Source organism: Protopterus annectens, chromosome 8.part0 (assembly GCF_019279795.1).
Source record: "Protopterus annectens isolate FY-2018-M chromosome 8.part0, PAN1.0, whole genome shotgun sequence".
Lineage (NCBI taxonomy): Eukaryota > Metazoa > Chordata > Ceratodontiformes > Protopteridae > Protopterus > Protopterus annectens.
This window is the reverse complement of record NC_056741.1, coordinates 1,415,944,532-1,415,964,307: the sequence shown is the minus strand read 5'-3', so window position 1 is coordinate 1,415,964,307 and position 19,776 is coordinate 1,415,944,532. Positions and strand designations below refer to the sequence as shown.

At 39.5% G+C, this 19,776-nt stretch overlaps 1 protein-coding gene across 1 annotated transcript in view; it reads right to left on the bottom strand.

The window, feature by feature from the left end:
- GRIK4 (glutamate ionotropic receptor kainate type subunit 4) overlaps positions 1 to 19,776 on the bottom strand; it is a 5,029,336-nt gene that overhangs the window by 1,935,235 nt on the left and 3,074,325 nt on the right. Inside the window, exons 6-7 of the mRNA XM_044081017.1 lie at positions 9,632 to 9,796; positions 1,006 to 1,103 (exon numbers count right to left, since the gene is read on the bottom strand). Coding sequence (XP_043936952.1) covers positions 1,006 to 1,103; positions 9,632 to 9,796 — 263 coding nt within the window. The remainder of the gene's footprint in view (positions 1 to 1,005; positions 1,104 to 9,631; positions 9,797 to 19,776) is intronic.

Sequence of the window (19,776 nt, the reverse complement as noted above, 5' to 3'; positions counted from 1 at the left end):
ATATGGGGAAGAACAGCCTGCTCTTGACTGCAAAAACAGGAAGGCAATATGTAAAAAACCAATGGCCCAGTACCAGGCAGCAGTGGTCACTCGATGAACAGGATTGGATGATGCATGAAAATGAGTGCACACGTTTATATTCTAAAATAATAGCCAAATCTAGAATAAAGGTATAGTGAACTGATACTGATGCAAAGGTTCCCAACTGCTTTTAATGCATATTTATTGAAAGAATTATTTAGAGTCAGTATACGATCATCAATAGAGGGTGGCCGCGGTGGTGTAGTGGTCAGTGTTGTCACCTCACAGCAAGAGGTTCTCCAGTTTGACTATTGGCTGGGGTGCCTTCTGTGGGGAGTCTGCATGTCCTCCCTGTGGTCACATGGGTTTACTCCATGTGCTCTAGTTTCCTCTCACATTCCAAAGACATGCAGTAGGTGGACTGGACACACTAAATTGGCCATAGGTGAGTGTGTGTTCATGAGTGAGTGAGTAATGAAAATGAACTACTGTGACAGGGCTAGCCATCCAGTGTTGTAAACCTTAGCTCGAGATGATTGTCACCGTGGAAGTGACACCAGGACCCCATGTGCTAAATGGGAAAAGGGGTTGAGGATGGATAGATTGATGGATAGATATGATCATCAATACAAACATAAAACATTTTTTAGAGAGTGAGGAACACATTAGCAAGAGCAGATAAAAACTAGTTCCCTAAGAACTGTCTTGCTTACATTATACATTTATAGTCTAATTATAACTAGGTACAAATATGAGTTATGTTGCTATTCTTCTGTACATCATATAAACAGTGCTTAATCTCACTAGTTAAATGTGATAACAAAGTTCTTTTTTGCCAGGTTTTATAGTTACAAAACTCGGTACAATATCAGCCCAGGAAGTCTATGATATCAGCAGTTAAATGTCTGAAATTACCCCTTTGAGAACTGATGAACAGAAAAAAAAATGTTCCATCTGATTCATGCGCATATCACTTTGACCTACCTCTTTTTCTCCGCAGATATTGCTGATAATCGAATTAGATGCTGGGCTGGAAGAAGGACCAAGTACGGCCACCACTCCTTTAGGCAGAATTTGGCACACTGAAAACAGTAAGAACATAAAGAGAAGAACAGATTATGAGAAAAGAAACAGTAAGCAGTATAAAATATAGCTGCAATATAAACATATTCATTAAAGCTATCATACATGCTGAGCTGTTCCACAAAGGACCCAGAATCATGCTACTGCAATGTGCATCACTGTACTACCTTAAATCATTGTCAGAAGAGAGAATTTCAGAAAAAGCTAAAAGTAAATTAGAACATATGGAGAACACATTTGAAAGTCTAAGACTGAGGCTTGAAGGAGAAAGAAAGATGAAGATGAGATACATAGAAACCAATTTACAAAGTAATTAAGCATTTCTAACAAATGTCCCATTTGACACACATCATAAACTGGTAATTGTACTGGATGCATTTAAAGACTAGCTAACTGACTTGTAAGCTAAAGGAAATGCAGTGAGACAGCACTGTATGCATAAAATCAAATTTTGAACAAGGTTTAATGCATGTTTGAAATAAGTTTAAATGCCTATAAAACGTGACACACATTACACACTTTGTTGTAGTTATCCTCAGCATACACAGGCTCAGTTTTTAAGACAAGATTTTAAAGTAATAGTGGAAGGACCAAGTTAATATGCAAGTAATAAAGCTGAATTGTTCTCATACCAAGTGAATAATATAATTTCCCTTTCATGCATTCTTTAGATCTGTGAACTACATTGTAGTGTTATATGTGCCCGCTGCTGATAGCACCTCTTCAGGTTGCTACCATACAAGCCTCCAATATGACAGACATGGCTGTGGTTTCTGTATGTCTGAAAAGATGCAGGGCCTGTCATGCTTGTCACAATGCCAGGGACATGACAGTGGCTGCTAACACATCCAAAAGTAACAGCAGCCACCATACAAAACAACCACATCCGTGGGACTAGGAGCTGTATGAATAGTATAACATTAAATTCCAGTAAGAAATGATTACTCATTACACCAAAATACAGCTGAGTCTAGCCAAAGACCTCCATTAGAATCAGTTTTGGCAATCTTGCAATTTTACCTCAAAATGTCACATGTACAAATGTAAATGGACAGATCATAAGCAAATATTTATCAATTACAAATATGTACACTCTAGATGGTACCTGCAGGAAAACCACAAGCAACAGTAAATGCATTTACAAATCCTTATTATCATAGTATAACCAGATATATATATTTCATGTGCTCTCCAGGGTATCCTTAAAAAATCTTTATTTTGTGCAATAAAATAAACCAGTATTTTCAAATTTACATATTTATCATCATCCATGGTTACATATTTTGTGTTTTTTTTCCAAAATGACTGACTGATTAAACAGCTTTTTGGATAAAGACTGTCATTTCCTCAGTTCATTCACTAATAGTCAAAAGATATACAGTACAGAAACATTCACTGTAAGGTTTGAGGGACCTACGCTTGTTGGGGGGGATTTACATTAACAAATTTGGCAAAGAGTTAAAAAAAAATCCTGGCTACCCTCTGTACAGAGCCAGAAGAAAGACTGCTTCATACAGGATCAGAGCACGAAGGATTTCTAAATTCTTGTAAAATACACTGCCATAGTCCAGTAGTTCTGCAGATGCCTATGGTTTACAAAAAGTCCAGATCTGAGCCTTGAACCACCAGAACTGACATACATACTACTTACTAGTGAAGTCCACACTAGCCAATCTGCTATATTAAATAAAGGTTACCTGCTCCCACCTAACAGTTCACTGAAGATTAGCTATCATCCTCAATATTTTCCTTTCACACTTTACAACCCAAAGGATTTTTTGTACTGCAGTTAGACAAGCCAAAAACATATATTACACCTTTATAAATTTGACCAAAACTAGTTTCCCATCAGCTAAATCATAAAAAACTCATCTTCATTTAGTGTACAGAGGTGTTTGTTACACAAAAACTACCTGATGCAGTAACCACAGTCTCATTACCAAATTATGCAATGTAATAAAGGCTTCCTCTATGGCACGTCTTATACTCAAAGGTATCACATGTACATGTCAGGAAGTTGTTGCACCCCTATCACAGATCAGACCAGTTATAGAATATAATGCCACATTCTGTAATCTAAAATAAGGTGGCTGACTCAGTGCAAGAAAGTTCAGAGAGCTTGAATGATGACAATACAGAGGTGCTACAAAATACAGACTACAAGGATAAACTAAATGAATGTCTGACCTGTGTCTGTCTGAAAACTTATCCCTAGAATGGCCTATGTCTGCCTGAAAACTTACACCTAAAGCAAACAATAAGCAAAGACAAAACAAGTTCCAGTAATCATTACTTAAAATTAACATACATTACAAAAAATGAGACTTATGTATTAGCTGAGGCCTATCAAAATGATGGATCCATTACTGCTCCCAGTAAAGTTAAGTACCTCAATAACAATATCCAAAAGCAGCTCAGATAAGTAATAACCAAAAATTTCAGCACATGATAATGACATACAAATTTTTCAAAGGCCAATAGTCATAAGCTTGACAATAAACCTATGAGCACATTTTTCATGCCACATTTTATCAATGGCTCAGTAACCTCTCCCCTATCCATTTCATATATATAGTCTCCATCTCCTTATACCTTTTGTCCTCTTGATGAAGCATGCATAAATTACTGCAGTTCTGGGAATGACAAAATGGTTCTGCTTTCAGTTCAGTAGAACTGTATTCACCAACTGATACTTACTCAATGTGTTGTTCTTTAATATCCTTCCTGAAATTACTAACAAACTCATAGGTTCATAGGTGTGTACTAGGCTAATGGCCCTGGAGCCTTTACAAGCCTAGCCCATAGGATTACCCTGGCATCGTGCCACCCAGCCTTAGTTCCCAGTGCTTCTGTCGAGTAAAGCCACTGGAGTGATCCCTGGGGTGAATTTTCTATTTCCCATCCACTCATCAAGATTTCTCTTGAAAAGGGCCAGTGAGGTGCTCTGCTTGACATATAGTCTATTACATAGCATGGGCAGTCTCTGGGTTATGAACTTGTCCCTCCAGCATGTTCTGTTGATTGTAGCAATAAGGTTGAGGTCTCTGGAGCGTGTGGTGCGGAGGGATCGGGATTTCTTTAGATGTAGCATTTCTAACAGAACTGGGTCAGACATGGCTTTGTAAGTCAAGCAGAGATCACCTCTAAGTAGGCAATATGAGACAGAAAATAGTTGGAGTTATTTGAGTCTGTCCATATAGGACAAATGTTTAAGGCCTAGGATCCTCTTTGTGAGGTACGTTTGTGGCTTCTCCAGTTGTTTCAGGTGTCTAGTGAGGTACATGCCAAATGGGGCATTGTACTCGATAACTGGCCTAATGAGGGAAGTGTAGAGGGAGGCAGTGACCTCTTTCGTCCTGGATGCAAAACCTTTGGTAATGAGATGTGCCATGCAGAAGGACTTTCTGACCACAGTGACAATGTGTTGATCAAAAGAGAGAGTGCTGTCAACCTGTGTTCCCAGATCTCTTATAACACCTTCTGTGTTCAGTGGACTACCATTGATGTGGTAATGCAAGGGAATCGAGTTTTTCCCAAAGGGGATGACGACACATTTTTTTGGCATTGAGCTTATGGCCATGGTTCTGACACCAGCTGTTGGTCTCAGTGAGGCCTTTCTGTAGGATGTCAACATCACTTGGGGAGTTAATAATAGCTCCCAACTTGCAATCTTCTATGAACATTGTCAGAAAGAGTCCCTTTGTGTTGGCCTGGACTTCAGAGAAGTAGATACCAAACAGGAGAGGACTCAGGACAGAACCCTGTGGGACTCTACTTGTGACTGGTCGGCAGGCTGACTTGGAGTCAGCTACGTTCACAATGTGGGTTCTACCTGTGAGCCAGTTTGCAATCCACCTAGTGATATAGGGGTTGATGTCTAGCTTAGTGAGTTTTTCTAAGATTCAGATTCTTCCTTCCCACCTGTTTCCATGTCTTCCATTCCTAGTTAAGAACAAACAAAAGTATGTCTATAGTGGCCCCTGACACAGCCCATGCAATCAATTACTACTGCAGCTCACTGCAGTAGTGTCTGTCTGTACAGACCTCCCTGATGTAACTGGTAGTGACCACTTCCAGTGCAGGTCACACACCCTCATACACAGTGCTGCTCACATCACCCATACCTGGTGAGGTCCATACTGACCAGTCCATGATATGATGGACACAGTCCTCTTCTATTACATTCTGCAGGTTCACTTCCCTCCTAAAAATACTGCAGCTCTGCAGCCTAAAGCAAGGCCCCATCACCATGATTTGCCCACACAGCTTACTTCATTGCAGAGCACACGTACCACTATGAATACAGATCACTTATGCTGTATCCTGTACAGTACACAATTACTTTGGTCTATCTAGCTCGTATTATGCAGCCCTCACATCCTACCCCTGCCATTGTACTCCCACTCTTCTGCTGAGTTAGCCCACACATTGCTACCTTAACACAGTTGGCACATCACTCTTGTTGGATCTCATATGTATCACTGCTGACTCAGGCCACATGTCACTTCTGATGTAGTCAGATAAACATTCTGCTACTACAGTCTACAAAAGGAATACTCCCGGTTGAACATAAATCTTGTATACTTTTCTCTGCCCCTATCTGTACAGATTCTCTACCCATTTCCACTTATTTTCACTTGGTTATCCTACCCTCTCTACCACTTTACATAACCTTTACTTATCAACTCCTCCTCATTTAAATGAATTTTCCCAATCTCTTCCCCCCTTTATATTTACAATTGAACTAAACATGAGTTTTACTTGTTACTACTGTCAATTGCCAAAAGGATACTTTCCAGAACTGCATATAGTATTTTACTTTGCCTTTTCTCATTGTTCAATTTGTAATATACTTTTAGTATATCTCTGTGCCTTACAATATTGTTCATTATTTTTGAAATGCATAATTTTCATATTTATTGTATTTTCTCTGTTAAGCGTAGCTTTTCTTCCTGGTCCTCCACTGAAAATGGGCTCTTGTGACCCAGTTGGACATCCCTGGTAAACAACTGTGAATAAATAAATGAATAATAAATCATTAAAAAAACTAATGCATTTTGCTCAGGCCACATGTGATACAAAGCCCAAAGACCTCAGAACCACCCTCACACAAGTTTACAGGTACATGCTGATACAGATCATACAGTCTGAATCTAATAATGCAGCTTTCATACTCCACTCAAATGCATATTCTGTCCAACCTCATCTGCCAGACTAGATGAAGCTTTCACTTGCCACTTCTGACAACACCTGTTCATTGAAATCTAGATACAAGTCTTAAAAGCCATTTTTTTCTGCAGCTGACACATGCCATTCCTGGTGAATACAGAAATTTTACATTTGAGTCATCCTAAAAATTCTACTCCTATTGGAGCTATTACATGTCACTCCTGATGCAGCCCACACATTACTCCACTCCTACTTCAGCCAACAGATTTCACTGAAGTCTCATCTCACAGATTACCTTCTATGTGTGAGCCTCACACACCACATACATAACTCCAAAAGTAGCTGTCACAAGACACTTCTGTCTCAGATCACATAGTTTGCACCACATGCAGCTCTTGTATAGGTTCTTAGGTTCATAGGAAGAAACTAGGCTATTGGCCCGGAGGCCCTTATAAGCCTAGCCAAGAATTTTGCCCATGTTCCCTCAAAGTCAGCACATGTTTCCCCTGTCCAGCAGGGACACAGGTGGGATCCCAGGGGTACATTTTCTGTTTCCCATCCAGTTGTCCAGGTTCCTCGTAAAGAGGGCTAGAGAGGTACTCTGCTTGACATGGAGTGGGAGTCTATTCCACAGATGGGGGGAGTCTTTGGGACACAAATCTATCCCACCAACAAGTTCTATTAATGTCACAGACCAGGTTAAGGTCTTGCATGCAGGTTGTGCGAGTGGAGTTTTTCTTACGGATATGCAGCAACTCCATCAAGGCTGGGTCAGAAATGGCCTTGTATGCCAGACACAGGTCACCTCTGAGCAGTCTGTATGAGACTGAGTAGTGGGACAGGGCTTTTAGACTATCTGTATAGGATAGGTGTTTGAGACCCTAGTTTTTCCTGGTCAGGAACCTCTGTGGTCGCTCTAACTGCTACATGTGCTTGGCAAGGTACATGCCAAAGGGGCATTGTACTCGATAATGGGTCAGATAAGGAAGGAGTACAGGGATGTTATGACTTCCTTCTTCCTGGATGAAATACCCTTATTTATGAGGTAGGCCATGTAGAAAGCCTTCCATGCAACAAAGGCAATGTGGTGGTCAAAAGTCAGGTTGCTATCAACCTGGGTGCCCAAGTCCCTCACAACTGATTGCATGCTTAGTACATTGTTATTAATGTGATAATTAGTGGGGATGCCATTTTCCCCAAAGGGGATAATGATACATTTCTTGGCATTCAGTTTGAGGACATGCTTCTGACACCAGTCATTAGTTTGGTTAAGGCCCTCTTGGAGGATGTTCAAATCACTAGGGGAATTTAAGACAGCACCCAGCTTGCAGTCATCAGCAAACTTGGTCAGCCACAGACCACTGTTTTTGGCTAGCATCTCAGAAAAGCATATCACTAACATTAGAGACCCCAAGACCGATCCTTGGGGTACACCGCTTGTTACAGGTCTACTACTATATGTGGCTTCCCCTACTTTAACTGAATGGGTTATATCAGTGAGCCAGTTAGCTACCCAGCTGGTAACATCTGGGTAAATGACTAGAGAGTTTATCTATTATGCCCAAGTGGGGAATAGTGTCAAAGGTAGGCGGTGTGCACCGTCTTCTCCTTGTCCATGGCTTTGGTGACTGTTTCAAAGAAGTTGACCAAGCTTAACAGTGTATACCACATGTGCCAGTCCTAATGCAGTCCAGATATAGCAGTCCTGCTTCAGCGCACACATTATTCTCCCCATACAGCCTACATGTACCACACATCGACACTCCTGATGTATCCCACATATACCACTCATGTTTACACCCATAAATTACTCTCCCAATGCAGTTTTCATTGTTCCACACATGCCACTACTGATGCAGACCACACAAAACACTTCTGTCTCAAGTCACTCGTTAGTTTCCATATGCAGTCCTCACAGACAGCATGATCCATGCTTGATGCAATCCACACAAGACACTGAAAGGCTGTATCAGAATCCCATCTACCAACAGCTGTGCAGGTATCTGTCTGTGATTCCCCGCTGTGTGCATCGCAGTAGTGTCGTGGAATTTTCTCTAGTGGAATTGTACTTTTAAGACAGTGGTCATGTCCATTAAAAAAACAGGCAGCTGAAGAATGACATAAAGGATCAAATAAGCCTTTCTTTTAAAGAGGGAGCGATGCATGCACTTAAAATGCAGCTCTTTTAAGGAAGCTATAGAAACAATCGTTTGTATAAATAACAAGATGTGCCCACATGCTATGCTAGTCAAGAGATACATCTGTGTACATAATCATCATCATCAACCCCATTTTCCCATTTTCTATGTGGGGTGGAGTGTTGTGTCAACTGTTGCCATCTGTCTCTATTCAGTGCCACTCTTCTGCCTTCTTTGACACTCATGTCTGACTGCCGCAGGTCTTCTTTCACACAATCCATCCACCTCTTTGCTGCACACCTATGTTTCTTCACCATATTGTCTTTTGCTTTTTTTGCATGTGTCTGAACCACCATAATCTGTTCTCTTTGTCATTTTCTGCAATTGGAGCTACTTTGGCTTCTGCTTGTTTGTTCTCATTTCTTCATCTGTTCCACAGTGTGCATCCCATCACCATCGCAAGCACTCCATTTCTAACATCTCTAGCGTCCTTAAAATGCTCTGCCTTCACTGCCCAGGTTTCTGTGCCATATAGTAGTACGGGTTGCATAGCTGTTTTGTACACCTTACTTTTCAACTTTTTTGGCATTCTTATGTCATGTACTATACATGACAATCTTGTTGACTTCTGTGAACATAGCTAGTTTAATAATGACATCACATACACACAACGCATTATCAGTATCACTGTTGCCTATAAAGATGTGAATCACATTTATGAATGAGGTAATGTTAACAGGAGACCACTCACTGAAGTAGGCAAGAGGACAGGGTATGAGGATGTACACCACTGACATTATTTCCATAAGGAAGAAAGAAGCTCCTCCCATCATTTCCATAAGGAAGAAAGGAGCTCCTCCCATTACTATCTGACTGACCCCAAGTGCGAGCAAGTCCAGCATGACAGATAAAAAGAAAACACCATTCAACTTGAAAATATATCACATAAATTGAGTGTGCACATCCACAGATGAGCATAATCTCATTGCACTATTAACAAGGAGGGGTACATGGCAGACAGAAAAATGTAACTTATGCATAAAGGATGAAAAAAATGATCTCTCTCAACAAACAGCAAACCAACTACCTACTTTCCTGCAAGAATCACCCTGCCTACACTAGGAAGAAGCAGTCATACACATTTGACTTTAGGGATATTATCAAAATATTACCATGGAAAGTAAAATAAACAATATCAAAAATGTTTGGCAAAATCTTACTAGTTTCAGCAGTCTCGTATTCACTGTCCCTCAACAGTTCAAAGATATCCACCTCTAATTTTGCATGTCCTGCTCTTTCTGGGGCTCGATTGATCTGATTCTTTGCCACGGTAATTGCAAGGCGCTCTCCTCGGCTACATTCCATTGGGTCATCCAGAATGGCAGCTGAAAATAAAAACAAAAAATACTGACTATATATATATATAAAATAATTTCTTGAGCTAGCTAGAATTATGACAGCAGGATATAGGTGAATGTACATTGTTTCAGTCATAAGCAGTGAAATACTGCAGTATTTTTACGCTAAGCATTTTCAAGAAAACTTTGAGAAAAACAGCATTTTTTACCAAACTGCATTCTATTCATTTTACTTCATATGCTTTAATAATTTGTTGTTTTTATTTCTAAGAATATTCACATGAAACCAGTTGAAATGAAACTGGATCAGAGCAGATTCACTGAAAGCTGCACATGAAGTCTATTCTGCCTACAACAATTCCTTGCAAGAAAATATGTTTCCCCGAGCTGCAATGACCTCAGATTTGAATATACTTTGCTGAAACGAGTGGTTATCTCTACATAATTTAGAAACTTCTCAGTGATCAAAGCATGAGGTAGGAAGGATTGTATGAATCCTACCTTAGATACTTTTACTTCACTCAGCTGTAGTAGAACATATTCAGTTAACAGTTCTGTCTCCTTCATTATATGCACCCTGGCTGTTTCCTGCAAATGATGTCATAAGCAAGTAATATACCAGGTTCCTATGAACACTGTCAAGTATATACAGTCCTAGAATCTAACTTCCATATGCAGTTCCATTCAATAAACATTCTGTCTGAACTGGTCATTTCAGTAAATGTACCGCTAGATACGAATGTCTACAGACTACAACAGTAACATGCTTCTGAAGGCAAGTCTCAAAGACGGAGATAAAAATGTATTCAAAGAATATAGCTCCTGTACATCAGGGGTTTGGTCCTCAAAAAACTCCGTCTTATACCCACAGGCTTTAGCTTTTAACTGGATCCAAGATATAGAACTCAGAGACTGTACAAGAATGAGACATGAAAACTTCTTCTGCACTCAGTTTCCTGCACAAGGGGACATGTGGTGGCTAGGATTTTTAGAACTGCATAGCTGCACTAAATTTCAAAAAGTAGCACTCCCATAAGCCTAGCCAAACCACCCTGGACTACAAATTTCTGAAGAGGCTACGTCTGCAGAATAAACCTAAAATTTCAGACATAAGAAAAAAAAAATAGCTAACTAGCAATTCTGCAAAAAAACACAATTTGATGAAATATATAACCGTAAACCTTGATAAATGTACCATTTTAAATGTAAATTCGACTGCATCTTATTGTCCACAATAACTTATTTTTGCACTTATGTCCTAGCACTGAGCTACAAAACTTTCATGCCTCAACCATTATAGTTTTGAACCCTTGCAGAGTGGTGAATGGTGTGTAATTCACTCCAACTGTTAACCCCTGTAATGTGGTATGTCACTCACTCTTGCTGTGAAACCCTGCAAAGTTGTGTATCAGCCATTCCAGCTGTGAATTCCTGCCCTAAAATGAGTAATGATCACTATTTAACATTTCTTCTTCATGTCTTTATCAAAACACCTAACATTTGGTGCAATTAAATAAAAAAGAAAACATTAATACCATCTGGAAAGTAAGTCTTCCTGTACTTGAAAAACACAAGCATATTCTAGACTCAAAAATAATTATTTTTAGCATTTCCTTTTAATGATCATTTGTCTGAGTAAAAATACATAAAAAACTCATGACTATGAAAAACACAATGTGTCAAAATTAACATAAAGAAATCTGTGCTAAAATGTGAGGTCCAGAATCAGGTCATGGTTAAATAGAGAACCAGATCATGGTTAAATGGGGTCCTAGGCAGAGTAATGGACCATAAAACCCAACCATACAAACAGTTATTTATATAGATGGTTCTCCTTAATTACCAAAAACTAAAGTTCAAGTTTCTAAATGCACATACTGCTTCGTTCTTAGAACAGTACTTGTGAGGTAAAGACCTTAACCATTAGGCTAGTCCCTTCCCACTGGTGGGAGTGTTTTTTTCTGCACCATTACACCAGCAGGTATTTAACAAATCTTTCTTTCTTAGTCATATAAGCAATTTTGTCCTGATACAATAGCCTATGGTCAATACATCCACTCCCAGTATTGCAGAAGTTCTGTCACAAGGGCCAACTCCCAAATATTTTCACGGAGAACTTTGCTTTGTACAATGTAAGCAAATGTAACTTGAAGAACCCTGCTGTGTATTAATTTCATTTAGTCAAATCCATGTCTGCTTGTGCTAGAAATTAGTTTGTAGCATCCCCCGACAGAGTTGTCCCTGCACCCTAAGGATCATTTACAAAGTTTGTCACTGTCCTTTCTCTTGACCAATAGATTACATTGTTTATATGTTCCTAGGTTCATAGGCATTAACTAGGCTAATGACCACAAGGGCCTTTTTAAGTCTAGCCATGCATCCCAAATCTCTGACAAGTTTTGATACCCTTGATAAGTGTATGCATGGGGGCTGGGAGTTGAACCATTTCTAGGTTAACTGTGTCCATTAGAGACATAGGTGCCAAACCAGGGATGAATTTCTGGTTTCCCGTCCAATTGTCCAAGTTGCACTTGAATTGGGTTAGGAAGGAAATCTGCTTCACATGGATGGGGAGCCTGTTCCATAGATGTGGTAGTCTCTGGGATACACACCCATCTCTCCAGCAGGAATTCTGGCTACTTAGCCTTCTTGGCTGGCAGGTTTCTGCATTCAGCAAATGAAAGGAAACCTGTTCTACTTTGCACCTCTCTGTTGATTGCTTTGTATTGGCTATAAACTGGTTATTCTCAGTTTTAATGGGACTTGAGGGGGGAAGACAGCTATGCTCAGCCTCACTACACTCAGCCTATCTTTGCTCCCCTACCTACCCCCTATTTTTACCCATCCCTCTTACTCTACTATACTTCCTACATACACATTTCACTTGTGACAACTATTTCCTAATCCTTCAAAACAACTTTATTAGCATCATACAAACACTCCAGTATTTGTTACGTAATTCCCAACTTCCAACTCCAACAAGGGAATGAGGGAAGCAAAATGCACTTATGACAGAAAGATCCAGAGCTACTTCTCTAACCAAAAAAACTCAGGCACCTGTGGCAGGGTATCCAGTTCATAACTGACTATAGACCCCTATCTTTGCAATGTGAGGACAACAAAGTATTCCTAAATAAGCTGAATGTCTACTTCAGCAGATCTGAGGAAGGGAACAGAACAACAGCAAAGAAAATGCCCATTGGCCATAATGAAAAGATGCTCACCCTCAACCCAGCTGATGTTCAGAGGGCACTGCACAGAGTTAACCCGAGAAAAGCAGCTGGGCCTGACAACATCCTAGGGCATGTGCTCAGGGACTGCACAGTGTAACTAATTAATGTTCTCATGGGTATCTTCATTAACACCCTGAGTCAGCAAATAGTTATGAAATGCTTCAAGGATACAACAATCATTCCATTACCAAAGAAGTCTCCACCATTTTGCCTAAATGACTACTGCCCTGTAGCCCTCACCTCCACAGTGATGAAATGTTTTGAATGGCTTGTCAAGGACACTATAACATTTGGGCTGCCTGCTGATCTTGACCTTCTGCAGTTTGCTTATCGAGCAAACTGCTCTACGGCAGATATCTTCTCTCTAGCACTCCATCTATCGCTGCAACACCTTGAGAATAAAAACACCTATGCAAGGGTACTATTCATTTACTTCAGCTCTGCTTTTAACATGGTCATCCCTCTTCATCTGGTAATGAAGCTACTCCAAGTAGGCATCAACACTCCAGTTTGTAACTGGATTATTGACATCCTCACAGACAGACCTCAGAAAGTGTGCTCAGGAAATAACTCCTCAGATAGCATCACTCTTAACAGTGGAGTTCCACAAGGATGTGTACTAAGTCCCTTGCTGTTCACTCTTGTAACATATGATTGTACGGCTAGGTACAATACAAATCACATCATTAAGTTTGCTGATGACACAATGGTGGTGGGCCTCATCAGTAATGATGATGAAACAGCGCATAGAGATGAGGTGGAACAACTGATTACCTGGTGTGGAAATAACAACTTAGCACTAAATGTGAACAAGTCAAAAGAGATAATTGTGGACTACAGGAAAAATTGCAAAGAACATTCTCCCCTTACCACCAATGGGGAAAGAGTGGAAATTGTGAGAAGCACAAAGTTTCTGGGAGTGCACATCAATGTGAACTTGTCTTAGAACACAAATACAAATGCCACAGTCAAGAAAGCACACCAGAGATTGCACTTTTTAAGAAGGCTGGGGCAGTTCTCACTACCTTCTACAGAGGTACTATAGAAAGCATCCTGACAAACAATCTCATAGTATGGTATGGAAGCTGCTCTACCTCTGAGCGCAAATCCCTCCAGAGAGTGGTGAAGACAGCCGAAAGGATCATTAAGACCACCTTACCACCTGTCCATGACTTGTACGTATCCAGATGTCTCAGCAGGGCCAGAGGAATAATTAAAGAATGCACTCACCCTGCTTACAGTCTGTTCCTGCATCTGTCATCTGGAAAGCACTTCTGAAGCATACGTTGCAGAACTACAAGATTCAGGAACAGCTTCTTCCCTAATGTCATCAGGCTGCTGAACTCTAGTAACCACTACACTATATGATGGCAATCTGGATCAGTAGAAACTCTCAAATTGTGCAAGAACCTGGTTACCAGTCTCACCTAATACTTAATGCAATATTCACCATGACTGTAACTTATAGGCCATCTAGGGCAGTAGCAATGCAGTAAAATATCTCTTCTTTCAGTGCAATACATGCTGTGAATTAGTACATTAACCATAGTGCAATACTCTAATGTTCACAGTGCAATACTCAATGTCTCTTTCTGTGCAATGATCAATGCAATATCTTAACCAAGTACCTGTGAAATACTAAAGTCTCATGCAAGTAAGTGTTCACTTCTAAAAGTGTTAAAATGTATTTCTAATTATGTGCAATATTAGTCTGTCTACATGCATGTCTATGATGTAACAGCTAGGTGTTATATGTGTAAATGTTTGTGAAAATAGTCTATATGCTGTCTGCACATTGAGTCTGGAGACACAGAATTTCATTCAGTTTTTGCACTTGTGTGATTTCTGAATGACAATAAAGTTTACTTTGACTTTTCCATTTAATCTTTTAACACCATTCCCGACTACCTTTCTCCCTCCCATACTGTTTTGAACTATATACATATAGTCACACCTTTCCCTAACAGCACCTATCTGCTCTGCATTATAGCTTCTACTTTACCCAAATAAACCCTTTCTTAGAACTATTTTATGTACATTCTCATATTCTAGCCTTTTAACCCCCCCAGTCCTTACATTCCACAGAAGATACTATGACAACTGTCTCTCTTTCTTCATAGCAATTACTTCTTTCCTACCCACCATCCATCAGCTTTCAGACTCTACCACCAAATATCCTTCTATCCTGCAGCTACGTTTTCTTCCCTGGCACTTACTTCACCACTACCTGCCAACTATAACATAACGATGCCTTTACTTCATAGTGCTACTACCCAGCTTATTCTCTATTCCTCTTCTGCTAATTGGCCATTTCTCATCCTACCATGAATCTATAATAGGTGTCAGCATATCACCAACTCTGTCCCAACCACCTATCCATACTTCCTCTCTACACTTTCCACACATCACACCAAACCTATTTAATGATGCCCCTCACCTTTACTCCAAGTACAGATTGAAAAACTCCATTTCAACTCAAACCAAAACAAAATTAATTGAAAAAAATACCTTCCAATACAAGGATCAATAATTCGCCAGTATATTAAAATCATTTTAGGAAATTACATTCAACCTGATCCTGGCCCCAGCTGTCATAATGAACATCAAGACAATTCTCTTCCACACACCACTCCAACCCTAGAATGGTCAGCCACTAACCATGGTAATCTAACTTTTACTGCTATAAAGGTTAGAAGCAGAAAAATTCAATTTGCTGAGCTACATGCATGGATTACTCAACATAGACCTGATTTTATTGCTGTTACTGAAACTTGGCTTAAACCCAGCATAAACAACTTTGGAATTACACCTCCCAGCTATAATATCTTCTGTAATGATTGTAATGATTGTATAAAGAGGAAATGTGGTGTATTGCTTTAACATTTCATATCAACTACCAGATTTCCCGGTTCCCTTACAACAAACCAATAACAAAATTCAGTTCAGCAGAACATCTTATTACTGTTCCTGAAATTAAACAATTATAAACAAATGTGTGTTACTATTCTTTGCATTCCTCCTGGCAACAATGCAGCTATATTGGAAGATATCCCACATTGGCTATCCATAACAATTCCACAAAAAATATTACTACTAGATGATGTGAATGCCAACTGGTTGGACATAAACTGTAACTCTCCTGCCTCTAATGTGAACTCATCTGGTTTCACACAACAAATTAATAGTCCCGCACATTATAGCAAGACATCATATTCACAATTATACTGTATTTTAGTATCAGACCCTTGAAAATATGCCACTTCAGGTATAATGTCTGACTGTCTCAGTGATCATCTCCCAACCTGTATAACCAGACGTCTCACACATCCACTTTAACAGCATGTTTATAAAATACCATGCAAATGTCCCAAGTTAAACCCATCATATATTAACTGGAACTTCCTAAAAATCCTCCCCTTAGATGATGCTGTAAATGAATTCAATACAAACTTTCCAGAATATCTTAAATAGCTTTGCACCTCCTAGAAAGAAGTGACTAAAAACAAATAATGCAATTTGGCTGTCCAAAAAAACTAGAATGGTAGTACAGGATAGGGAAAATGCATGGAAAGAACTGCAAAAATAGAAAAACACTACAATATCTTGAAAACTTCAGAATGCTTTACAATTGTACTAAAAAGCAAATTAATGAAGACAAAAAATGCGCTATAATAGCTTTCAAAATAATAGTGAACACAACCTTAAAAATTCTGGACAGCCATTAAAGAAATCTTGCATCCTGGCCATAAATTCAAACCTGACACCTCTTCCAAAAACTCATCATTCAAAACTGCAAAACAATTCAACTGTTATTTCATAGATAATATAACATTTTCAAACAAGGATTCCCCAATATCTAATCCCAACCCTGCCCAGCATAACATCTACTTTTACCTTCAAACCTGTGCTCACATCCTATATAAAACTATTCTTAAGCAAATTCAAACCATGCTCTGCTTCAGCTGATAACCTTCCAAGTGAATACCTTAGAATAGCAGTCAATAGCATTTCCTACCCCATTTCAATCCTTATAAATAGATCACTCCAGAAATCCCACATTTGCTTTCTCTAGAAAAATTCACAAATTATCCCTCTGCTCAAAGCAGGATATTCAGTAGACATTACTAACTTTAGACCTATAGCAATCTTATCCCCCCTCCAAAATACTTGAAAAATGCATTCAAAAACAATTGTTAGACTACTTCTTGCAGGAAAAAACTCTTATCCAACACACAACATGGCTTCCCTCCTTCCCACAGCACTAACACTGCAATTCTAACCTATATAGATACTGACAATAAAGTTAGAGATAATGGCAAACTTGTCTCCTCCTTATTTCAGAACTCTTCTAAAGCCTTCAAAACAGATTGTCACAGCAAACTTCTACTTCATATCCCATCATTAGGTCTCTCTCAGCCCACCTGTCTATGGTTCAAAAGCTACCTATCCAACAGGAATAAGTCAGTAAAATGGCACAGTGCCCTCACCTCCTCTGTAACATTCTCACCAACACCCTCTACACATCCATACAACAGGCCTCCCTAATACAGAATGCAGATGACTCCATTGCACATCTGACAATATGGCACACTTCCAAAAATTACCCAGATTAAATGTCAGTAAAGAAATATAAATAAATAAATCTCCTCTGGTTCAGTACCATTACCATATCAATCCACCTTACAGGAGCTGATATAGCTTGGCATTTTGATAATATGACAATATTTCTCCAAACGTTTTGCTGCCAATCTGCCCTTTTCAATTGGGACAGAGCCAAATCAGGGTCAAATGCCACCCACACACAGCAGATCTCCCCTACCCTGCCCCCTCACACACAGTAGCACTCCCAGCCACCCTCCCCCATGAACCATTGCAGTGTCCCATCACTTGGCTATTTCTCCCCATTTACCATAAACAATGTTCAAACCTCTCAGTGCACACACTATTTTCTTCTTTACTTCTACAGTGAATACAGATCTTTGGATTTAATTTAAAACTTTTATTTTAAATTTTATACCACAAACACTGACAGACATTTGCTAAACAAAACAAAATAGTCTCATGATGAAACCAGATTTGCATTAACAGTAAACTTTTTTGCCCATGAAACCCACATTGAGGAAAAAATGCATATGGCCAGTTAGTGGATAAAGTTTACCTTTGGGTTGTTTTCAAACCATAGGCTCCATGCACACAGTTTTAGGACCATGAATAGATGCACGTGTTCTTTGTTTCACCTTTCTGATTGTATTAATTTATAGTCCTTGTATAAAACAGCACCACTTATTAGAGTGCATTTTAAATTTTTCCAGTAAGCAGTGAAACAAAACATATGAACCAATAATGACAAAACTGCCCATTTTAGAACATTTCAACCATAAAAGGCCACCAATATCAGTCAGTATGCACAATCTCTGCAGAAATAAAAGTCATCTGAATAATTCCACATTAAAGAGATCTGTAACTAATGAAGACATTGCTGCTAGTAAACAAGTGGATATTTCAGTGTTTCATCTTCAAATTAAGTACCTGCTGCCCTTGTAGAATAAATTGTCTACATTACATTAAACAAAATGGTAAGCTGGTAATATTGCAACAGAGAATTGATAGCACCGACAAAAGGTTCATAGTTGCTAGGTATCTCATCCAAAGCAGGACACACACTCAAGACTACAGCACCCCCACTCTCCTCCCCCTTAAAGTACAACACAGTATCAGCAATCCATCTATATGCTGAGGGAGTGGAACCCACAGCTTTCTGCATCAAAAGCAAGTATACTACCTTTTGTGCTGCCAACAATGCTTTTTAATTATATACACAAATAGTGGTGACCATTTGCCAAACAAAACAGTTACACATGGAAAACAGACTTAGCATAAGCAACAATAAGCTTATTTTCCCTTGAAGCTCACAATTCCTTGAAAATACACTGAATCTTTTTTTTTTTTTGAGTTGTCTGGTAGTTTGTGTAGAGGATTCCGGCTTTTGTCTCCTGTAACTAAAGTACAGGGTTTGAACCTGCACAAACTAACTAACCTGCCATCCCTAACTAGGGGTATTTCACACACACACACACACACACACACACACACACACACACACACACACACACACACACACATACACTTGATAGTTGGCTGTCCATGCTTAATTCCACCCTAGAAAAGGAGGCAGTGAGTTCAACATCCAGGATTCTGCAGAGCAGCAAGCATGTTTAATGTCCAGTATTTAAATTCCATGAGCAGAATGCAGACAAAAGAGCAAGCAAGAGTAAGTGTGTGCTTTGATGTACACAGGGACATACAGATGCAGGGGGCATTCTTAAAGAGCAAATGTATTTTTTAATTAAAAAAAGAAAATGTTGTGGCAGCCCCCTGGCCAGCAGGCATCCTCCCAGCCAGCAGGCCCTAGTGACTGCCAAGTTCACCTAATGCTGGATCTGGCTCTGATATGGAGTGCTGCTATTCATAATAAGGGCGAGGCAGGGGCAAGTGCAGGAAAATGGTATGTTATCTTACTTACATGAACAGATCCAGAAAGAGAGCTGTCAGTAACCAGGAAATATCAAACAGGGGTTTGAGACACTGATGAAAACAGATATTGCATGCAAGCAGTGGGAGGAGCTATGCACCCTCCCAAGTAGAACATTAAACTCTCACACAGTTAGGATCTTTGCATAGAAATGCATCCATATCTGTTTTTTACAATCCACAAAGGATAGCAAAGTTATTCCCAAGAACTAATCCAGTTTGCTGGCATTATGCAGCATGGAA